Source organism: Asparagus officinalis, chromosome 8 (genome assembly GCF_001876935.1).
Source record: "Asparagus officinalis chromosome 8, Aspof.V1, whole genome shotgun sequence".
NCBI lineage: Eukaryota > Viridiplantae > Streptophyta > Magnoliopsida > Asparagales > Asparagaceae > Asparagus > Asparagus officinalis.
This window is the reverse complement of record NC_033801.1, coordinates 129,884,185-129,905,910: the sequence shown is the minus strand read 5'-3', so window position 1 is coordinate 129,905,910 and position 21,726 is coordinate 129,884,185. Positions and strand designations below refer to the sequence as shown.

The window sequence follows — 21,726 nt, the reverse complement described above, 5'->3', positions numbered from 1 at the left end:
ACCAGAGCCGGAGGAGCGAATTCGCTTCTCATCTTCTTTCCTCTGATCCCCACAGCCGCCGGCGATGACTCCTTCTCGCGTCGTCGCCACCGACGTGGCTCTGCCGGCGACCGCTCCCCGTTCAATCCTGTTATTGTTCTCCGTGGTGCCAACGATTTTGAACCCGATCGATCTAATAACAGCTTGAGCAATAGTTTTGAGCTGTTCTATGATGATGGAGCGGGCTCGGGTCTTCGCCCGCTGCCCTCAACTATGTCGGACTTTCTGATGGGATCCGGATTCGATCGGCCCAGATGGAAGTCAACGGCGCGCGAGGATTCGATCATCCGCCGGCATCGAAAACTGCGATTGAGTCCATGCCCACGATCCAAATCGCCGACTGCCACGTTGGCGAGGACTCCTACTGTGCAGTCTGCAAGGAGAAATTCGAACTAGGAAATGATGCGAGAGAAATGCCCTGTAAACATATTTACCATCAAGATTGCATCTTGCCCTGGCTCACGCTTCGGAATTCGTGCCCAGTTTGCAGACACGAGCTGCCGAGCGAGGTTCGGAGAAGGGCAGGATCGGAAATTGATAGTGAAGAGGAGTCTGTGGGGCTCACCATCTGGAGACTGCCAGGTGGCGGCTTCGCCGTCGGGAGGTTCTCGGGTGGGAGGAGGCCAGGGGAGCGAGAGCTTCCGGTTGTTTATACTGAAATGGATGGCGGGTTTAACTCCGGTGGGGCGGGGAGCGAGAGCTTCCGGTTGTTTATACTGAAATGGATGGCGGGTTTAACTCCGGTGGGGCCCCTAGAAGAATTTCATGGACTTCCAGAGGGAATCGAAGGAGGGAGCGTGGAGGATTTGGGCAAGTTCTTCGTAACTTGTTCAGTCTTAGATGTTTTGGTGGTGATCGATCGTCATCTTCGTCTTCTGTTGCTGCTTCAAGATCTTTGTCTTCGAGGAGAAACCTAAGAGCTCCTATATTTAGGAGCTCGAGGAGCTCAAGGAGTCATAGCAACAATTGGGCATTGGAGGATGGAACTGGGAATACAATTTCAAGATGGTGAACTGGAAAACTGCGGAAAGTTTGCATTTTAAATGTAAATAGAGAAATGCGTGAAAATCTCGGGAGCTTTTTTTGTCTGGGTTCTGCTTTTGGGGGATCCTTGCGATTTCTTCAGAATGAGGAGGCACATTTGAACTCATGGAAGGTACATGAACGCATGTACTCTGCTTATTGACAATGTTATGTTTCAGAGGTTGATTATTTTGAAATTTGGTCTGTATGAAGATGAATTGTTATTCTTCCCCGTAGTCTTTGTTTAGTAATATATAAATGCATTTATTACTCATTTGTTTAAGTATCGAGCTATTTGGGTGCTCAAGCATTTTTACCATCTAAATTGAGTTAGTATTCGTGTTGGTTAATATGTGAGGTTCATATTATAAACTGTCTACTTCTTGTTTGAATTGGATTGTCAGTTTCGTTCAAGCTGAGGATTATGCACAACTCTAATGAATTAGAAGGGGATTACTTAATTTCAGCTAATGTTTAGAGGTTCATCTTTGGTTAGTTTCCTAGTTTCTTTTAACGGTGGTTTATGCTAATTGGCTGTTTTGCATAATACTTCCCCAAGATGCTTTACTAAGGTCTACCTTATCTCACAGTATTTCTTAGTGTTCTATTCACCGAGGATGAGGTTATGGATATCCAGCTCTTAATTTTGAGGCTATGAACATCTAAGGAGGAACTTAAATAGTTTGCAGTATTTACAGGAGCTTGTTGTGTCAAAGGTTGTTGACGAGGAAGAGAAGTCTTACAGAGAACTTATAAATATTGATCATCGTGTTGTGAATGCTTGCTTAGATGATAGAAGCATGGATAGTAACTAGCAAGTTAAAAGCCAACACCTACTATGTTATGGTTTATAATTTTGATCATCCAACACGCTGAAGTTGTATTGACCTTAGGGCTGATACTATATTATGAAAAGATGTACTATTGTCAAGGTGAAAGGATTATTTGACTAGAGCGGGTTTCTATGTTACCCGGGTACTTATATAATGAAGCTGTACCCGTACCGGACATGTACCCGACACTTTCCTGTACCCAAACTTCATGGACACTTCTTGAACATATTCATGCATTTATTACAACATGTACTCAATTATACGATATATGTGTTAATTTAAAACACTTGTCAAAGACTTCCTGGACGTAGAGCTTACACTTCACATCCGTCTTTTGAAACTAATGAGATACGGGTCGGATTCGTTTCAGTCCATACCCAAGTTTAAAACTATATAGTTAATGGGTCTTTTAGATGTCTAGTAAAAAAAATGAGTAGTTTACAATTCATGATAATCAATATGATAAAAGAAACTCAAAAATGTGATCGGAATTTTAATTCTAATGACACATGAAGAGGAAAAAATTTATCTTATGTACAGTATTAATTCAATATATATATGTAGTTGTGTCCCCGTACCCTACATTTTTTAGTTTTGTCGTGTTCCGTACCCGCACTCGCACCCGTACCATTACCCTTGCCCGTTTCCATGAAACTTAGGCCGGTTTAGTTGCATCATCTGGTTTCAGTCATCTATTCATTTTAGTCTAGAACCATACGAGGCTCAGGATTATTTGAGAGTCTTTAAATTTCTACACATCCTAGTCGCACCTATATGGATCCTTGCTCCATGTTATATGCATGAATATAAGTCTTTATTTTTTTTCCTTCTAGTTATTTAGTTTTGGTTTTCTATATATGATGTCAGTGATCAAAACATAAGTTTACATAGACCTTGACCGCTAGATACCAGCATACCATACACATTCAGATGCGTAGTTGTGCATCTGAATGGTTCATCTTTCTTCAATTTCTTTGTCCTGTTATTGGCAGTTGCAGGCATATTTCTGTTACATGACTCTTCCTTTGCATAGGGAACCGTATTATAGTTGTTGCTAATGTGATTTTACTTCTACAAGTTCTTAATACTGAGCCTGCTGGTAGGTATGTGTGATTATTGACTTAATTGAGTGTTTAGCATCTCTTGAATTTGGACATTCTTGATAATTTCTGGTAGTTGAGAGTTTTTTGTCGCAGTCATACCGTCTTTTGGTTCGTATGCATAGATGATGGTTGTTGGGTCTGAGTGTTAATCTTTCAAAGGAAGTTGCAACAGTCTCCTCTTATTCTTTGTTGATGATTAAGCATTCTTGGTTTGCTTTTCTATAAACAAAATTTGTTTCTCTACTTAAATTCCACCTTAATATAGAAGTTTGTCATATGGGGGGAAAAAAGATGCGACGAATATAATGGCGTGTGGACTAGAGATGAATATTCTCGTAATAATTGTTCCAGGCATCTTTACCTGAGAAATTTATGAACTCCAGCTAAAGGAACTAGGGAAGGGTAACTCCGGAGCAGTCCAGGACCTGATACGCTCTTTAGAGCAATGGATTCCACAGTCAATAAGTATTTACTTGATTTTAATCTTATATTGATATCTGCAAGTAGCTACTATCATCTTGGTATCTGATTATAAAATCTTATTGACTTTGTTCATACATGCAAAATTAAGGATAAAGGTCACTTTTTCCTTCTTAATGTACGATTAAATTTTGAGGTTTTGGTCTGTATCGATAAAAAAACAAATTGCTGTTTTTGAGTATGCTCAAGACCGAAACTGATTTTTCTATTGCGGCTGATTTCATTACGAAACTTGCTCTGCTTCTCACAAGCAGCCGTTATCATCTCAGAATATGATTCTCTCTACGAAACTTAACTTGACGTGAATGGACAAGTAATCCGGAATTGTGACCGAACAAACTCTTTATTAAATCTCTTCCATACAAATCAACATCATGATTCTTCATTTTTTTTTTAAATGAAGCAAAGGTTTTTCTGTTGTGTCGTTTTCGTGCCATCAAGATATCGTCTGTAGAAATGAGCCCCATTATATGAATAGACATGGCAATATCATTATATCGATGTTATTGTTGTTCTGTTAAGACAGTTACCCCCCTCTCGTGCACGCAGAGCTGCAGCGCTTGTGGATCCTGGCCATGAGCTTTCAAAGCAGAGGGAGGGTACTTACTTGGCTCATAAACTCTCTCTCGTTCATGTGTGCTCCATTCATTTCTCGGTGAGAATGCTCAGTGGTCCCTTTTGGTTTGAAACAGTGAGCAAGACAAATGCCTGCAGGGGGCTGATGACTGTCTTCAACCGCATTTCTTTGTGTAGGGATGGAGGGGATTCATCTTCTCCGGATGCAAACTGATGCAGTATAGATTATCTATCATTATATATGACCGCCTTGATTCATTCCAAATTAGAGTAACACTGCACGGTGCCTTCAGATTATGTGTATTCCTGATGTATGTGGTTCTGTCAAGTGTATTTAGGTGTGTTTGAGAAGTAAGTTTTGCTTTATTTATCTTCTCAATAGTCCTTTGAATTTACAAAACGCGCTTTTTTTAAATTTAAATTTATGTGCGTGCTCCTCAGGAGAGTCGAACCTGAGACATTAGAGTACTACTCATAGGTGACATATCAACTCGGCTAGACTCTCTTTAGTGAGGCCATAGAGTACTACTCATAGGCAACGTATCAACTTGGCTAGACTCTCTTTGGTGTATAAGGCCCTATATCTTAATTAACTATATTTTTTTGGTACAAATCTGGTACTTAATTCAGAACTGAATTTTTTCCTTTGCTAATCAAATCATTGGTTTAATCAAATGATGTAATGTGGTACACATATTTTAACAATCTTTACCCCTTATTTCAACAGTCTCAATATCAGCTCACATCCAGTGGGAACAATATTTCTTTCATTTTAATGAGATAAACCAAGAAATTGCTAGCTTCTTCACTTTTTTTTATTGAATAAGCAAAAAATTACAGTTATTTTTGGTAACTCATACATAAGTTCGCTATAGACAAAAAGAGATATATTGACCTATGAGAATTTTCAACAACATTGATTAGTTCTTGTAGATGGTAGATTTAAAGAGGAAGTTGTTTCCTCAGAGAGGTCAAATCTAAATTTTGTAATGGAAATGGAAACTACTACTTAGTTATATTAACGGACAGAAGTCTTGTATAATAGTGTCTCTATAATATAATTAGAATCATCTTATTGAAATTCTATCAGCAAATACATCGAGCCAAAAAAAATCTTGTTAAATTTTCTGAATTGTGATCTTCACTTTAAAATGAAATCCAAACTGAATAAAAACCGCATGTTTGGATTTCATCACAATTCCGCGCCTCCATCTTTTTTAAAAAAAATCTTTACTTTTTCTTCCTTCTCTATCTCAAAGATTCCACTTTTTTCTTCCACGTGATTCCGATGATGATCTCCGCGGATCATCTTCAATTCTATCCGTTGTCATAAATTATGTGATCGCAGAACGATTTTATGAGCTATAACCCATGAAATTTTAAGTCATTTTTAGTCACTTTCAATAATTAGCATATAATTTTGTAGAGTCCAGACTTCACAATTTCATGATCTGTAATTTATTATTTTTGGCCATTTTTAGTCGTTTCGACCCATTGACAAGCAACTTTGCAGAGGCCAAAACTCAAAATTTCTAATGTGTTATGTTATTATATTCTACAAGTGCACAACTTTCGTTATAGCCTTTGCAGGTTGTCCTCCATGAAATTTATTAAGAAAATTCTATATTAAGATCCTAGGGTTTGAAAAAGGTATAAAGTTTGAATGATGTTGGTTTTTTTAATTAATAAACTTAAAAATAAGTTACTTAGGCTAACTCCACTAGGTTTCTAAACTAGATTTTTTTTATTTAATCTCTTTATTTAATAGAACCCTAAAAACATAAAGCTATATTTCATTAGAAAGTATAACCTATCAATTAGTCCTAATCTTTTATAACTAGAGCCCTAAAAGCATAAGTTATGTCTCGTTAGAAATATAACCTATCAATTAGTTAATCTTAGTGTTTCTAATTAATTATCTAGACTTTTTATTACTAGGGTTTAATCTCCTAATTATAGGTTATGCCTAATTAAATTCTATAACCTTTCAAATTGTAATTAACTCTAGCTTTTATTAATCTAAACTAGTCAACTTCTTTGTTTAACCTGCCACATCTAACTCAAAAGGGATCGATAAGCCTTTGCACATGAAAAGAGGATTAGCATAAAGAGATCTTTTTATTAATCTAGATTAGTTACCTAGCCTTGTTATCCTAAGTTTCCTAATGGTAATTAGCTACTCATGATTAATTAAAGAGAAAAGAAGATAAAAGAAGAATCGAAGAAAAGAGAAGAAAGAGCAAGAAGAATAAGAATAAGAACAAGAAAACAAAAACATTAAATTAAACAAATTACTAAATTGAAGAAACTAAAGAGAAGAACTTGAACTACAAAATAACAAGAAAAAAGAAGGACTTTATTCAAGAATTGAAGGTGGAATTGAATGTGTAAATTACAATGGCCATGTGCCTTATACTCTACTCCCTGCGATAAAACTAGAAAGAACTTCCATAACTTATTTGCAAATGATATGGAATGATATGAAATTCATTTTGCAGAAAAAAAAACCGAGGTTTAAAATGTTATGTTCCATATGAAATCGTTGCCGGTTGAAAACTTGGAAATGACTATGTGTTCTCTTCTCCCCTCTTTATAGCCTTACTTCTCTTTGCAAGAATGGAAGTAAAAGGATTCTTGTGGATCTTTTTGTTATAAAATTCTTGTTCTTTTTTTTTGCCCGATAGGATGAAAGAACAAGGAGTTTAAGGATTACACGTGCTAATAAAATAGAGTAAAGATGCTATTAGAACTCTTGAGAATAATGAAGATCTTCAACAGAATTTGGCCACTATGTTGAATTGTAAAAGTGGAAAATTTCCTATTACTTATCTGGGTGTACCTTTAAGGCCTAGAAAGTTAAAAAAAGATGATTGGTCTCCTTTAATTGAGAAAATTGAAAGGAGATTAGCATTATGGAAGGGAAAGACATTATCTAGAGGAGGGAGATTAGTTTTAGTTAACTCAGTCCTTTCCTCTATGCCACTCTTTTGGCTTTCCTTCTTCTTATTTCCTTCTTGGATTATTGATAAAATTGATAAAATGAGAAGAAGATTCTTATGGATTGGATCTTTGGATCACAAAGGGTATTCCAATTTAGTTAAATGGGAAGAGGTTTGTAAACCTAAATACTGTGGTGGTTTGGGGATTATCAATTTGAGAATTATGAACAAAGCCTTGTTAGGAAAATGGATCTGGAAATGGTTTGATGGAAAACTCAGTCTGTGGAAACAAATTAGCTTTTACAAATATTTTGAAAACAATTGGTCTGAATATTTTTACTCTAGAAGAGTTTACCTTTCTCATTTTTGGAGAAATTTTTTTACTAATGTGGATAGCTTTATTTGCAGTTCCCAAGTGGAGGTTGGAGAAGGAAATCAAACTTTATTTTGGCTTGATAAATGGTTAGATTCACATACTCTTGCAGCCATATATCCATCCTTATTTGTTAATACATCCTTCCCTTTTGCTACTGTGAGTAGTATGAGAAAGAAAGTTAATGATACCTGGAGATGGGATTTACAATTTAAAAGACAATTAACAGGGACTTTAGTGTCACAGTATTTCTCTCTAATGAATTTACTTAATTCCATATGTTTAGAGCAAAAAGAGGATAAAAGGAAGTGGTTGTGGGATCTGAAAGTGGATTTCACAGTGAAATCTTATTATTTGTTTTTAATTGATGGAGGTTTGAGATGTGATTATGCAGATATATGGAAGTTGCCTATTCCTCTGAAAGTAAAATTTCTTGTATGGCTGGCTTTCAGGCATGGTTTGAATACAAAAGATGTGTTGGAAAAAAAAGGAATGCAGTTAGAAAAAATTTGTTGCTTATGTTCAAAGCTGGAAGAAAGTCATACGCACTTATTCATTAAGTGTGAGTTTGTTTACTCTATATGGAGATCAATTCTGTTCAAGCTGAAAATTGAAGATGGTTGTAATTGGAATTCTCTGAAAGAGATGTGGCATGATTTGAAAACAGGAGAGATTGATAATGGCAAAATGAAAAGAGATGTCTTCATTTGTTCTCTTGTTTGGTGTGTATGGCAGGAAAGAAATGATAGACTTTTTTCTAAAAAAAGGAAAAGATCTCTTGAGCTTTTGAACAAAATTATGACCTTCTCATCATTTTGGTTAGGTTCTAAAAAAATCTCTGCTCGAGCTATCAGACTACAAGAAAGGAGGAGGAAAAGGAGTGCTGATAGAGCTATTGGTGCAGATAGAAGACAGAACAGAGCCATGGGTGATGAGGTGATCCAGCTAGAATGATGCACATTCAATTCAGGTGTTGTTTTGAGCTTATCTGGTGGTGGTGTTTTAAAACTTTGGTTAGTTGTGAATCTTCTAGCTTTTGGTTTTTGATAATGGTCTTCTTTTTGTAGGAGAGACCTATAACTATAGATAGACTTGTGCTGGGGTTTACTTTTGCTGTGTAACCTTGATCATGAACGTTAGTACACACTCTTGGTTGGGGGTGTGTATGCTTCTTTTGTAACAACCTTTTTTTGTTAATTTAGCTGGCTGGATTATCTTTGTGATAATCCATCCTTTTCTCTCAAAAAAAAAGATGCTATTAGAAAAATTCTTAGAATGAATTAACATATATCATTCACGGATGATTAGATTTTAGAGGGTTACTTTGAATATTGTAGTTATTATATATCTATGGTATAAATCATCACCTCACTCCTATAACGCTGGCTCTGGTAAAATTCCTATTAAATAAATTTGTTGTGCGCCGCGGAACCAAACCAAACACCAAGAGAGAAGACAACTCAAATCAAACAATAACGGCACAAACTCAAACACAAAAATTTAACGTGGTTCGGCAAATTGCTTACGTCCACGGGACAAGAAGGGATGAGTTTCCACTATAGAGAAAAAGAGTACAAAGTAGAGATTACAAGATCACTAAACCAACCTCTCAAATAAATCTCTCAAATCTCACAATCTAAACCCTCAAACAATTGCTCAGAAAGATCTCTCTTTTCTGTGCTCAAAATCACCTTCAAGCTACCCCAAAATCCAATTCTGGCAATTGGAACGATAGAAAACGCTAAACAAAACGTATTTCTATTTATATCTAGTAGAAAACCTAATCAGAACAGGAAACCAAACTCAGGCCCAAAACCGCATCGCGGTCGACCGTGGCCAATCGACAGAGAACAAAAAAATCACTATAGGGTCTCGCGGTCGACCGCCGCGCCACTCGCGGTCGATCGCAAAAAATCCAGAGACTTTTCCTGTGTTCGTGTACGTTCACGGTCGACCGCTGCACCACTCGCGATCGACCGGCCGGAACTCAAAACTGTCCTCCGCTATTTCCTGAACATCGGTGTTTCCTCTTCAAAAATAATCTACGGTGTATAATGCCTATACCCTCTTTGTACAAAAGGTAAAATTGCAAATAAAATGATTAATGTAAGTGAAGCTGTTTCAAGGAAGACTATTTATTAAAATAAAAAAAACCAGCTGTCCTCTCTCTCTCTCTCTCTCTGATAAAACTAGTAGGCAAGCTGTACTTCTGAACACAGCATCATTCTCGTTCTGGTCAAAATGCCATCCGACACGTGTCCACACCAACGGAACTAACGACCGCAAATGCTGGGCTGTAGCCCATTTCGCCTCATAAAAAACCAAGCTGTCCAAAATTAATTTCACTTCCTTCTATTCCCCCCTTTCCTTTTTGTTTTTGAATTTTATTTAAAAAGAAAAGAAAATACCCTTAATTTGGCTATAGCTTCTATTGCGAATATTATTTTTTGAGAATGAAGAAGTTGAAGAGTGAAGAGGAGCTGAGCCGTGACCGGAATTTGGAGTTTGAGACGGACGATGAAGAGAATCAGGCCCAGAGTCGGTATTCATCGCCGACGACGTCGTCTTCAGCCCAATCTTCTGGGTCTGATAACAACGATGGAGAGGTGGGCTTTTATAATCGAGGTGGGCCGAGCTCTTACCAGTCAAGCTGGCCCCAGAGTTACAGGTACTAAAAAATTATTCGATCTTAAAGTTTTTTTTTTTTAATTTTTTATAATAGCTAGGCATTAAATTTTTCTTATTCGTAGTCATGATTTCACTAGTTGATGCTGCAATGGTAGAGTTTCTTAATGATCAAGAGAATCGTTTTCTTTTTTCTAGAGATTTTTTTTTTAATTCGGTTAAAACTTTGGAAAAGAAATATTTACCTCGCATTTGCATATTTAATTTTGTTTTTAACGAATAAAAACTTGGATCTAGTTGTGCTTGTTCTCATAGGATGCATGAAAACTTTATCAGTCTTTCTCATAAATAAATAAAAAAATTTAAAAATTTTGATCAATTTGATGGACTAAAATTAAGATATATGATCCTAATGGTGTTAATAACGGGGTAAAAATTCAAAACTAGATCTATAACAGTTAAGGAGAAAAGGATGAGTAGTTTTATATCATAATTAGAAAAATTTGCTAAACATTAAGATACAATTAAGGGTAAAAATTAAGATTAGAAAAATTAAGATGAAATTAAGGGTAAAAATTAAGATAAAATGTTAAAAATTAATGTGTCAAGAATGGGATTCGAACCCATGCCCTTTCGGACCAGTACCTGAAACTGGCGCCTTAGACCAACTCGGCCATCTTGACTTGGTTAACGTCCGCATGCTCTATGTTATTAATACAAAAACCTTTTATTTCTGCAGGCAGTCCATTGACATGATGAGCAGCGTTGTATCACCCAGTGTGACACTATTAACAGGAACAAGCATCCTTGAAGTTGGCAGCTCATTTCTACGCCCGTTCCCTTCAATCTCGATCTCCGAGCATCGCTCTAGCTCCGTCTCGAAACCCCTCATTATCCCTTACTTCAACTCTTCAATCAAAGACTCCAACCTAGCCTCAGCGTCGGCAGCAGCACCCCCTTCGCCTCACTCTCAAACCCCCTCCTTCTCTCGTTTTCCCGCCCCTTCGTTTGCTAAGTCTCTCCCTCCTCCTTCTCAATGCACCACCACTCAATCCATCATCAACGGTATGTCACTCTCATTACTTTTTGTTTGTTTGTTTGTAGGGTGTAAATAAATATGATATCCGCAGTTATATCTGTATCTGTATCTGATAAGATATAGATAAAAAGTTCTGATTTGAGGAAGTTTCTTTTATTTAGGTACCTTTCGTACGAATCATATGGCCCCTATGTTTCCAAGTATTACTCGTTTGCATTATAAATCGCGAATAACGTTATGAGTTTTCTTGACAAAAACACATTTATTTTCATATCCGTAGTTAGTAAGTGGATGCAAATATGATAAAAACACATTTATTTTCATATCCGTAGTTAGTAAGTGGATGCAAATATGATAAACGTCACATCTGACCATTTGCTTATATACACTAGTGTACTATGAATGGTTGACTTCATCAATCACAAATGGAAGATAAATTAAAGGCTCTTGTTCAATAGTTCATGATATGAGAGCAGGTCTTCTATTCTGTTATTGGCGAATTTAGTAAAAACTTTTCATTAATGCTACAAACGTTTGTGTAATTCACCTTTATGTTTCGACTGGTTAACTCGTTGATAGGAATCAATGTGCTCTGTGGTGTGGGACTACTTACTACACCTTATGCTCTGAAGGAAGGAGGATGGCTAAGCATTTTGTTGCTGTTTGTGCTTGGATCAATTGCATTCTACACTGGAATTCTATTGAAGAAGTGCTTAGATAGCTCCCCGGAGCTTCAGACTTATCCTGATATCGGTTTTGCTGCTTTTGGGATGACTGGTCGCATTTTTGTATCCGTAAGCTCTTCATCATTTTCTAAATGTTATCTGTTTTTTTTTTACCATAATGGATTTTACTTGATTTTATGTCAATTATAGTGCTTGATGACTTTGAAATTTTTCTAATTGGATACTGTATAATTGTTATTGCAGATAGTTTTATACCTGGAGCTATATGTAAGTGCAGAAATCCTCAAAAATACTTCAAATTTTAGATACCATGCCTTTGATTGAAAGTATTCAGCAATGTGCATCGATCTCTTGTTGCAGGCATCTTGTGTTGAGTACATAACTCTGGTGGGAGATAGCCTAGCATCATTGTTTCCTAATGCGCGTCTAAACCTCTTGGGCCTTATTTTGGAACCCCATCGATTATTTGCACTAACAACAGCACTTGCAGTTCTTCCCACTGTTTGGCTTAGAGACCTAAGCTTGCTCTCATACCTCTCAGGTAATTCTCATTCTATTAACCATTCGTACTTTCCTCGGGTAAATTTCACAGTACTGCCATGAACCTCGGGAGTTTTAACAGGAAACTACTGTGAACTATTTATTAGAGAAACTATCATGAATTTTTAGAAGTGCGGAAAAAATACCATGAACTATTATAGATTGTTGCTCTCTTGGATAAAAGGTCTGAAGCATCTTTACTATAACAATCAGCCCACAAAAGTGTTTCACTGTGGAAAGACCCCCGTAGTACCATTGTTTTAAATTTACTACCCCTCAAGTTTTATTTTGCAGGACCTATTAATCCTCAAAGAAAGTGAGATTTGTTTTTCACAAATACGCCATCTGGAGCGTAAAAAATGTCAAAAAAAAATTTACCCAGCCGTCTATCAGCAAAAGTAAAACTAAATGAGTGTTAAGTCCAAAACAGCGACACTACAGGGGTCTATCAGCAATTAACTCTCTACCAAATAAATATAGTACATGAGTATGCATCAGCTTTCCCTAACTACTGTCAGGTATGGAAGCTTGGTGAAACTAATCAAAAAAGTTTATGGTAGCTTTATGCTGAACACCCCCAAAGCTCATGGTAGATTTGTGAAATTTACGCAACTTTCTTCATCTATAACGGATACTTTTAAATGTGGGGTTTGACGTAGGAAGTAATCATGTTTGAAGGCCTGTTGTTTCAGCTGGGGGTGTAATTGCAACAGTACTAGTGATCATCTGCTTGTTTTGGGTTGGAATTGTTGATGGAATCGGGTTTCATCGAACTGGAACTGCTTTGAACCTTGTAAACCTCCCGGTTTCACTTGGACTCTATGGGGTTTGCTACTCTGGACATTCTGTTTTCCCCAACATTTATTCTTCAATGAAGAAACAAGAAGATTTTCCGACAGTTTTATTAGCCTGGTAAACTGATATGTACATAATAAAAAGTCACTCACTAATTCATTTCTTCGCAATGTGAATCAGTTTTTCTTTATTTTCTATTTTTCATGCTGCAGCTTTGGGATATGCACAATTCTATACGCAGCAGTAGCCTCAGCAGGTTTTCTAATGTTTGGTGATTCTACCATGTCTCAGTTTACACTTAATATGCCTGCTCAACTTTTGACTTCTAAGGTTGCAATTTGGACCACGGTAAGAGAAATCCTTAAAATGCCGTTGCATAATACGTTCATTTATTTATTTTCTCTAAATAAAAAATACATATTTATTTTTCTTCTATTAGGTTGTGAATCCACTCTCAAAGTATGCTTTGACAATGACTCCGGTTGCTTTGAGCATTGAGGAACTCTTACCTTCCAATAGACAATCTCATTCAAATGTGGTGTTACTCAGAACAATGCTTGTTCTTACATCTCTTATCGTGTCCCTCTCAATTCCATTTTTCGGTGAGTATTACTTTTACTTTTTCCCCGAATTGAGACACGCAGATCTATGTTTTTGGGAAATTGCTTGCATGATATGATGAGGAAATGTTCGTTCTCTAAGTTTATCAATATTTGGCTCAATTTGTTTTCAGGTCTTGTCATGGCATTGCTTGGTTCATTTTTCGCAATGCTTTTGGTAAGTACTTTTATCATAAGAAAACAGCGCTTTGTGTCGCTACATTTTCAATTGAACATCTATTTTAACATTTTTTTTTCATGGGAATTTTGTGACAGACTCTCATTATGCCATGTGCATGCTATCTCAGCATTAAACGCAAGTCAGTAAGCAATCTGCATGTAAGTGAATATATCACTATACACCAATATATAACATTTAGGATAGTGATTTACTTAATACCAGTTATAGAATGTTAGCTTATGTTGTTTTGTGTTGCTTTTTTCAGGTTTCTGCATGCATTTTCGTTATGATTCTTGGAGTAGTTTGCTCGTGTGTTGGCTCCTACTCCTCGATTAAGAATATTGTTGACGAGCTTTGATATGAACAGGAAAGAGAGAGCTAGTTTTGTCCTTCAAACAAAATATACCGAAAGTTTTTTCAGTAGTTAACCCCTCATGTACAGTTTTTTTAATGCGTCTCATTGTTGTTTCATTATTTGTTCAGTATAGTTACTAGCTCATTTCACTCTTTTTCATTCATTTCCCTGTTTGTTACTGAACAAGCTAATGCGGGACTTCTTGTGAAATGTAATAATTGGTTAGCTTTTTTGTTTCTGGCCATTCAATTATAGCTTAATTTGCATATCACATGGTTTAATGGATAAAAATTGTGTTTTAAGTTATTCACAAAATAGATTAACTGTCTGAATTTTTTTTTACATTACAATACCGTAACCATACTTCAAAATGAAAAGTTCATAAATTTAACACGTTCGTTGTTTATGTGGAACAATGAGTGATGTTGATCATCAATTTGGATTACTGACTTGGCAAGGTATTAATCAGATTAGAGACAACTTACACGTGGAAACTTCTCCATCTTTTCCAAACACGACCCTTGAAGAGTAGGAGTAGGTGGTGATGTTACTCAACTCGTACAACTTTTGCTAGGCAAATTTCACAACACTACCATGATCTATTTAGGGGCCCTGTGCAGAAAAATATCATAACCATCACAAACTTTTATATCAGCAGAAAATACCACATCACAACGAACAGTTTAACAAGGCAATTATTTTATATGTTATAATAGATGCTATGTGATGAAACAAGGTAAAGGTTCTAAGTTCTGGGTAAGCTCGCCATCAAAACATCTCAGTACGGAGTAACTTCCACATTCCAACCTTGTCAAAGTATATACATGCATATTCCGTACCTACTTCCCCTTTCCTTTACCTTTCCCCTGGTTTTTCTTTGCATCCAACTTGGCCTGCACTCGAGCAGCAGCAGCAGCTTTTGCTGCTTCCCTCTTCTTCTTCTCCTCCTCTTTGGTTGCTGCAGCCATTTCTCTCTGCTTCTTCAGTTCCCTGTTCCGATGTTTCAGCAGTCAACTTACCAGCATTCAAACAAGCAAGTCATTATCACAGGTTTAATTACGGGTTATTCGCACTTACTGCAGCCTAGCCTTTTCATCTGACACGCTACCTAGGCTCGCACCCTTCCGAGGTCTACAAGACACCAGCTCCACCTCAAAAATAAGAGTGGCACTGCATCACCAGTAACCGAAAGCACTGGTTAGAGATCATTGTAATTAGTTGTAATAAATCTAATAAATATGCCTACTTCTCTTCAAACGGTATCTGGTAAAGGATAGAAAGGCTATTACGTATATCAGATTCTTAAGAGTAAAAGAAAAGAGTCAAAAATGGAGAAAAACAGGTCAGAGATTTTACTCTGGTGGTATATCTGGTGGAGAACCTGCACTTCCATAGGCATATTCTGGCTTGCAAGTAATTTTTGCGACCTCTCCAACCTACAAGAATTCATAGAGACGAGTTATTGAAACATAATTAACAGGGAAACATCAGTATCATCATATAATTACCTTCATAGTCCTTAAGGCAATATCCCAAGCCTTGATCACAGAGCCTGAACCAACCTCAAATGAGAAGATACTATTGTCTTCATGTGTGGTGTCAAAAACCTCACCAGTTTCAGCTAAGGTGCCTTCATAATGAACTGGCAGAAAATAGGATAGGTAGGTTGATAAAGAAATACTAGTCGCACGTAAAAAAAGAAAAAAGAACGAAATGTTTTCATGTCTCGACTATGCCAGGAGGAATGCATCTCCGTGTAGCACAATGTTCTTGTAGATTTTTTTCTGCTCAATGTAATCATAGAGTATTTCTCTTGGATTATATTGGTTAGCTCTTTTCTCATCAGAAATTATACCTTAGACGGGAACTTCAGGAATTTTGCACCAACTAATTTGGGAATACCGGGTTGATAAAACTAGTAAAAGTTCATGAATCCCAGACTGTCTTATGCAGAAAGATAAAACTTTTTTGTTATATTGATAAGTGAGACACACTGGCATCACTTGAGTGCTTTTCATCATTATATACCAAAAAGAAAACCTACGTAAGGCCAGATAATGTAACAACACTTAATCCTTTTTCCTTGAAAGAACTAATAATGAAGGACAATTTTTTGCCGTTTATTGGCCATGGACACCATTTTATCATCCTATCCATGTTTCCAAAGAATAGATGTCTCACATGTTTTTATCTAATCCTGAAAGCTGGAAAAGCATAAAGCCTAGAGCTTGTTTCTCACAGCAAAGACTGTATATAGCAAAGCATAGGTGCAATCTACATGATTTTTTATTCCTAATTTAAATTATAGATTATGCCTAATAATTTAATTCCAGTAGGAATATACCTAGAAAAAAAGATATTGGTACTTCTCTTAAAAAAAAAAATACAAGCTACAATTTCCACAGTCGAAGTCAGAGGAGCTTCTATCAAGGACTGAAGATGGTTGGAAAACTTAGAGGCAAAGACGCAATAAAAATCGGAGTCAGAGATGAAGGTCGAAGTAGAAGAGGGGAAGAAGAAATAGAGGAAAAGAGGGTAGCGTATGGAAAAGGGAGCAAAGAGGTCAAGACTGTTGGAGGGCTTTAACATCGATAGATTTTGTTGTCAGACTCTTGCAGAAGGAAAAATCTAACTGGACATTGGTAACTTTAATGGGCTAGTCGCACTGTTAGTAAATATGCAGGCAATGGTACAAAAAATGTGTAGCAGGATGCACCTTTGGAAAAATACCCCTTTTCATATTTAAACTATTTAGGTAGCTACAAAAGAAAAGGTGTTTTGCTACATAGCACATAAACTATGTTTCTAATCTTCATTTCCCATCATCGACCCTTCTTAATGGATCAACGATGTGATGCCAGATGGTAGCCACATCAAATTGGCAACTTCAGGTTAATGTGCACCATCTATGGTGTTAAATAAGAATGATTGCCTGTTGATAGCATATTACGAATTAATTATACAAGTTTACTGGTGCAAATGGCCTGTATCCCATGACCCACATTCGAATAGAAACTCTTTTAAGAATTTTATATGGATATGCCTATAGACAAGAAAACAATAAATAATCACGAAGAATATGAGCTAAATATAGCATAACATTTTCAAATAAAGGTATTATAAATTGATCAGATGTATATTCTTTGAGAAAGCAAAATGTTACATGCTTGTAAATTTGAAAAATATGGTTATAGAGGGAAGCAACAATAGGAGCACATACCATAGTACTACTGGAAACTGTTACTAGTTTCCATGTTTAACCGACAGAGCAATTTTTCTTATTAACCTTCAGAATATGACAATTGCTAGAACCTACTTAAAAAGATGAAAATGAAATAATTTCAAGTCAATAGCATATGAATATTTATCGTGTCAATATGAAAGTTTGACCCAGTACAGGCTATGGGTTACTTAACACCAAATATAGAATAACTTAATATTGAAAAGAAAATGAAATTCCAAAGCAAATATCCAGCTGATAAAATGGGGCCTAGGCGCAAGCTGCGCAACTTAGAAACTATGCTGCATACGTGCTACAACTGTGCACCTACTATTTGACTAATAAGTATAATACACCACTGCATGTTGTGCAGAGTCTCTTAAAATTCAAAGTGCCACTCCCAAGCCTGTACAGAGGGAAAGACTTCAGTATTGACGAACTCAATTGGGTTGAACAGAATGCATACAAAATATTTTTCGGGGGATGGGGCTAAATAAACCTTCACAGGAAAATTGAGGACTTGGAACTTTAAGGCAGTACTTTTCTCCCACCGTAATATTTATTGCACTAAACAAGAAATGAACATCAATACTTGGAGAAAGCATCAAACTTTTAAGTATCTCGCTGTTAAGATATTTAGATATACACCAATGTAACTCTTTGTTGAAAGCAGGAGAATGTGAGAAGTCATCAGTACCATCAACTAATGGAAGGTCATCTGTTGGTGTAATAGCATCAGCCTTTGCATGGGTAATAATTTTTTTGAGCACGCCTCCATCCCCAGTTAAATCTATCGCATCACCCATTGCTTTTTAGCTTCAAACGAAGCTGTTTAGGAAAACCACCAAGAAAACAATAAATTAACGAAATAAGATACAACTCTCTAATATGAAATACTACACTAGGAAAAAGCAAAATGACAAGTAACTATAGAGAGTTTTCATATTTACATCCGTGTGATTATGAATACCAATTTATTGATAATAAATTCATGTCCATGTGGCAACTAGTTGAGCAATCAAAAGTTACCAAGCAATTGCCAGCTAGTACAATTAACGGTTATCCTTTTTCCATAGCAGTTATCAACGAAGTACGAGGCAGAATTTGTACTTTTTAGACTCATACACTTCTCATATTCACAATGAAAAATACAAGAAGTTAACAAACTTTATCTCGCTATGGCACATTATTGTTGTTATATGATCTTACCCACTAGTTTCCAGCTAATACCATTAATGGTTATCCTTCTTACATAGCAGTTGTCAGTTAAGTACGAGGTGAAATTTCTACTTTTTCAGATTTATACAATTGTTCTCATATATTTAAAATGAAAAACTTAACAAGTCAACAAACTTTATCTCACATATAGCATTTGGCTTTACTCCATTATCATTGTCACACGATTCACTTCTCGCAACTTGTGAGCAGAAGTCTTTCACGTGAGTAGGGGCCACGACTTTCCGCGTGAGTTGAGAGAAGTCAGGCGTGTGTGAACGGATAAAAGCAGAGGCCCAAGGGGGCCACGACTTTCCGCGTGAGTTGAGAGAAGTCAGGCGTGTGTGAACGGATAAAAGCAGAGGCCCAAAAACTTTTGTGTTTTGTTTTTTTTTAACCGCATCACCTCCTATAAATACCTATGAATGTTAGGGTTTTCGGGTGTGGGGAAATTTCTTTTAGCCGGCTGCAGTCAAGCAACGGGAACAGCGGCTTTTGAAGAAAATTGCGGCTAAAGGACTGGGTCCTTTTTCGGCAGCAAGGGAAAAAGCAACAGGAGCAAGCAACGGGCAGAGGCTTTCTTTTGCGGCTGTGTGTGAGCAGTTGTTGAGAGAGAAAAAAAAGAGAGATCTTGAGGAGAGAGAAAATATGGTTTTACAAAAGAGAGGTTTATTTTTTTTTGGGTAAAAATCAGATCTATTTTTCCTTTGAGACGAGCTTGTGGATTGTACAAGTCGTCGGTGTTCTCCTTATAGTGGAATCTCCCCTCACCCCTCTCGTGGACGTAGGCAAGTTTGCCGAACCACGTAAATCTCGTGTATTTACTGTTTTCTGGGTTGTTAGCTATTGCTTGTAGGATCCCTCAAAATTCGGTCTTGCGCTGATGAGAGGAAGAGTGGATATCTCACTTCGCTGAGATATTTCGCTACTGAGTCTAGGTTTCCTTCGCGAAACACAGATATCGAGTTTGACTTGTACTTTGTGCAAACAAAAGTCAGGACTCTCTCTCAGGTGATATCGCTTCCGCGGCGGTGGGCGTGACTCTGCGCCCAACAATTGGTATCAGAGCTGTTATTCAGATTGGGAGTGGTGTAGCTTCTGATTTGAGGTGGTGCTCGGTAATTTCCTGAGACAAGCGGAGAATGGCGTCAACAAGTAAAACGGTTAAAGTTGGAAAATACGAGATTGAAAAATTCAATGGGAAGAATGATTTTTCCTATTGGAGGATGCAGATGAAGAACACGTTGATTTCGCAGAAATTGCACAAAGCTTTGGCGGGAAAAGAGAAGAAGCACAAGGATATGTCTGATGAGGATTGGGAGGAGCTGGATCTGGAAGCACGGGCGTCGATTATCCTTTGTCTTGAAAGGGATGTAGCTTTCTTGGTAGATGGAGAGGAAACGGCTGCAGGCGTGTGGTCGAAGTTAGAAAGCACCTTCATGACGAAGAGTCTAACAAACCGGATCTATTTGAAATCCAAATTGTATACTTGCAAGATGGAGGAGGGCTCATCAATCCGGGAATATATCAACAAGTTCGATAGGATTATATCGGATCTGAAGGACATCGATGTGACTGTAGAAGATGAGGATCAGGCTCTTCTATTACTTCTATCTCTGCCGAAGTCTTATGAGAACCTGGTGCAAACATTGATGCTTGTGGGAGACAATTTGACGATGGATGAGACTAGAACGGCGCTTCTAGGGGATGACCTTCGAAAGATTGCAACCGGTGACATGACTACTGGTGGTAACAAAGAACAAGCGCAGGGATTGTTTGCTAGAGGAAGGAGCAATGAGCGAGGAAAAGGCAAGGGAGGAAAGTCTAGATCTAAATCGAGACCTCTTGTTGCGGGACGAGCGTGCTTCAAATGCGGTGAAGTTGGGCATTTCAAGGTCGACTGTCCAAACAAGAGAGTAGGTGGGAAAAAGAACAACAACAAGACCGAGAGAAGAGAAGGCAAGGAAGAGGCGAGTTACGCATCGGAGGAAGGGAGCGATAAAGAATGCTATGTTGTTACGGGTAGCGAGGATACCTCCGGGAAGTGGATTCTTGATTCTGGTTGCTCTTATCATATGTGTCCAAATAGGAAGTGGTTTACTACCTACAAGAGCATTGATGATGGAACCGTATTGATGGGAAACAACCATGCTTGTAAAACGGTGGAGCTTGGCGATATCAAAATCAAGATGCATGATGGAGTGATCAGAACCCAGACGGATGTGAGGCACGTTCTTGACTTGCGAAAGCGGTTGGAACTGAAGGAAGTGGTGGAGACCCATGTGAACACATACGGTTATGACATAGGCGGCTTGGGCACATGTCAGAGAAGGGTCTAGTTCTGCTTGGTAAGGAGGGTTTGCTGAAGAATCTGAAGAAACCTTGCATGGATTTTTGTGAGGATTGTGTGTATGGAAAGGCGCACAGGGTCCAATTCTTGAAAAGCAATCACAAGAGCAGAGGTATACTAGATTATGTACACACGGATGTTTGGGGTCCGGCTCAGACAACTTCCAAGGGTGGTTCCAGGTATTTTGTCTCGTTCATAGATGATCATTCGAGATATGCTTGGATTTATTTTCTTAAGCATAAGAATGAGGTATTCGAGACATTCAAGAAGTGGAAAGCAATGGTTGAGAACAGGACGGGCAAGAAATTGAAGACACTAAGATCTGACAACGGTACAGAGTATACAGATGGTGCTTTCAAGAAGTTCTGTGATCAGGAGGGCATTGTTCGACACTGGACAGTCAGGTCAACACCACAGCAGAACAGGGTCGCGGAGAGACTGAACCGAACATTGCGGGAGAAGGCAATGAGTATGCGATCTTATGCTGGATTGGGCAACGAATGGTGGGCAGAAGCGGTGGCTACAGCATGTTACATTGTGAACCGTTCTCCACATTCGACATTGGATGGTGATACACCCTATAGGGTGTGGTCAGGGGAACATGCAGATTATGAGAGGCTCAGAATTTTCGGATGTACCGCCTATTATCACGTCAACGAGGGAAAGCTTGACGCGAGGGCCAAGAAGGCGATATTCTTGGGGTATGCAAAGGGCGTAAAAGGCTACCGCCTTTGGTATACAGAAGATTCGAAGTT

General features: G+C 37.7%; 4 protein-coding genes, 1 long non-coding RNA gene and 1 other non-coding gene across 6 annotated transcripts in view; 4 read left to right on the top strand and 2 right to left on the bottom strand.

Moving 5' to 3' along the window:
• On the top strand, positions 287-1,412 carry LOC109822421 (E3 ubiquitin-protein ligase RDUF2-like). The gene is made up of 2 exons (XM_020388613.1): positions 287-665; positions 728-1,412. Exons 1-2 carry the CDS (start codon positions 294-296, stop codon positions 1,049-1,051), a joined length of 696 nt encoding a protein of 231 aa, XP_020244202.1. The 5' UTR covers positions 287-293; the 3' UTR covers positions 1,052-1,412.
• Positions 3,918-4,420, top strand: LOC109851223. The gene is made up of 2 exons (XR_002249724.1): positions 3,918-4,133; positions 4,232-4,420. It is a non-coding gene; the product is annotated as an uncharacterized LOC109851223 (long non-coding RNA).
• Positions 9,820-14,454, top strand: LOC109821950 (vacuolar amino acid transporter 1-like). Its single transcript, XM_020388104.1, has 11 exons — positions 9,820-10,034; positions 10,731-11,056; positions 11,610-11,824; positions 11,960-11,983; positions 12,077-12,257; positions 12,949-13,168; positions 13,264-13,399; positions 13,491-13,653; positions 13,785-13,828; positions 13,927-13,989; positions 14,097-14,454. The coding sequence occupies exons 1-11, from the start codon at positions 9,820-9,822 to the stop codon at positions 14,187-14,189; spliced, it is 1,680 nt and encodes a 559-aa protein (XP_020243693.1). The 3' UTR covers positions 14,190-14,454.
• TRNAL-CAG lies at positions 10,594-10,674 on the bottom strand. Its single transcript has one exon. It is a non-coding gene; the product is annotated as a tRNA-Leu (tRNA).
• LOC109822453 (peptidyl-prolyl cis-trans isomerase FKBP20-1-like) lies at positions 14,812-18,234 on the bottom strand. Its single transcript, XM_020388651.1, has 5 exons — positions 18,104-18,234; positions 15,695-15,828; positions 15,543-15,622; positions 15,264-15,356; positions 14,812-15,176 (listed from the first exon to the last, which is right to left on the bottom strand). The coding sequence occupies exons 1-5, from the start codon at positions 18,210-18,212 to the stop codon at positions 15,026-15,028; spliced, it is 567 nt and encodes a 188-aa protein (XP_020244240.1). The 5' UTR covers positions 18,213-18,234; the 3' UTR covers positions 14,812-15,025.
• Positions 20,757-21,726, top strand: part of LOC109821949 (vacuolar amino acid transporter 1-like) — a 5,420-nt gene continuing 4,450 nt past the window's right edge. The window contains exon 1 of the mRNA XM_020388103.1: positions 20,757-20,916. Within this exon, the coding sequence (XP_020243692.1) occupies positions 20,757-20,916 (160 nt within the window). The remainder of the gene's footprint in view (positions 20,917-21,726) is intronic.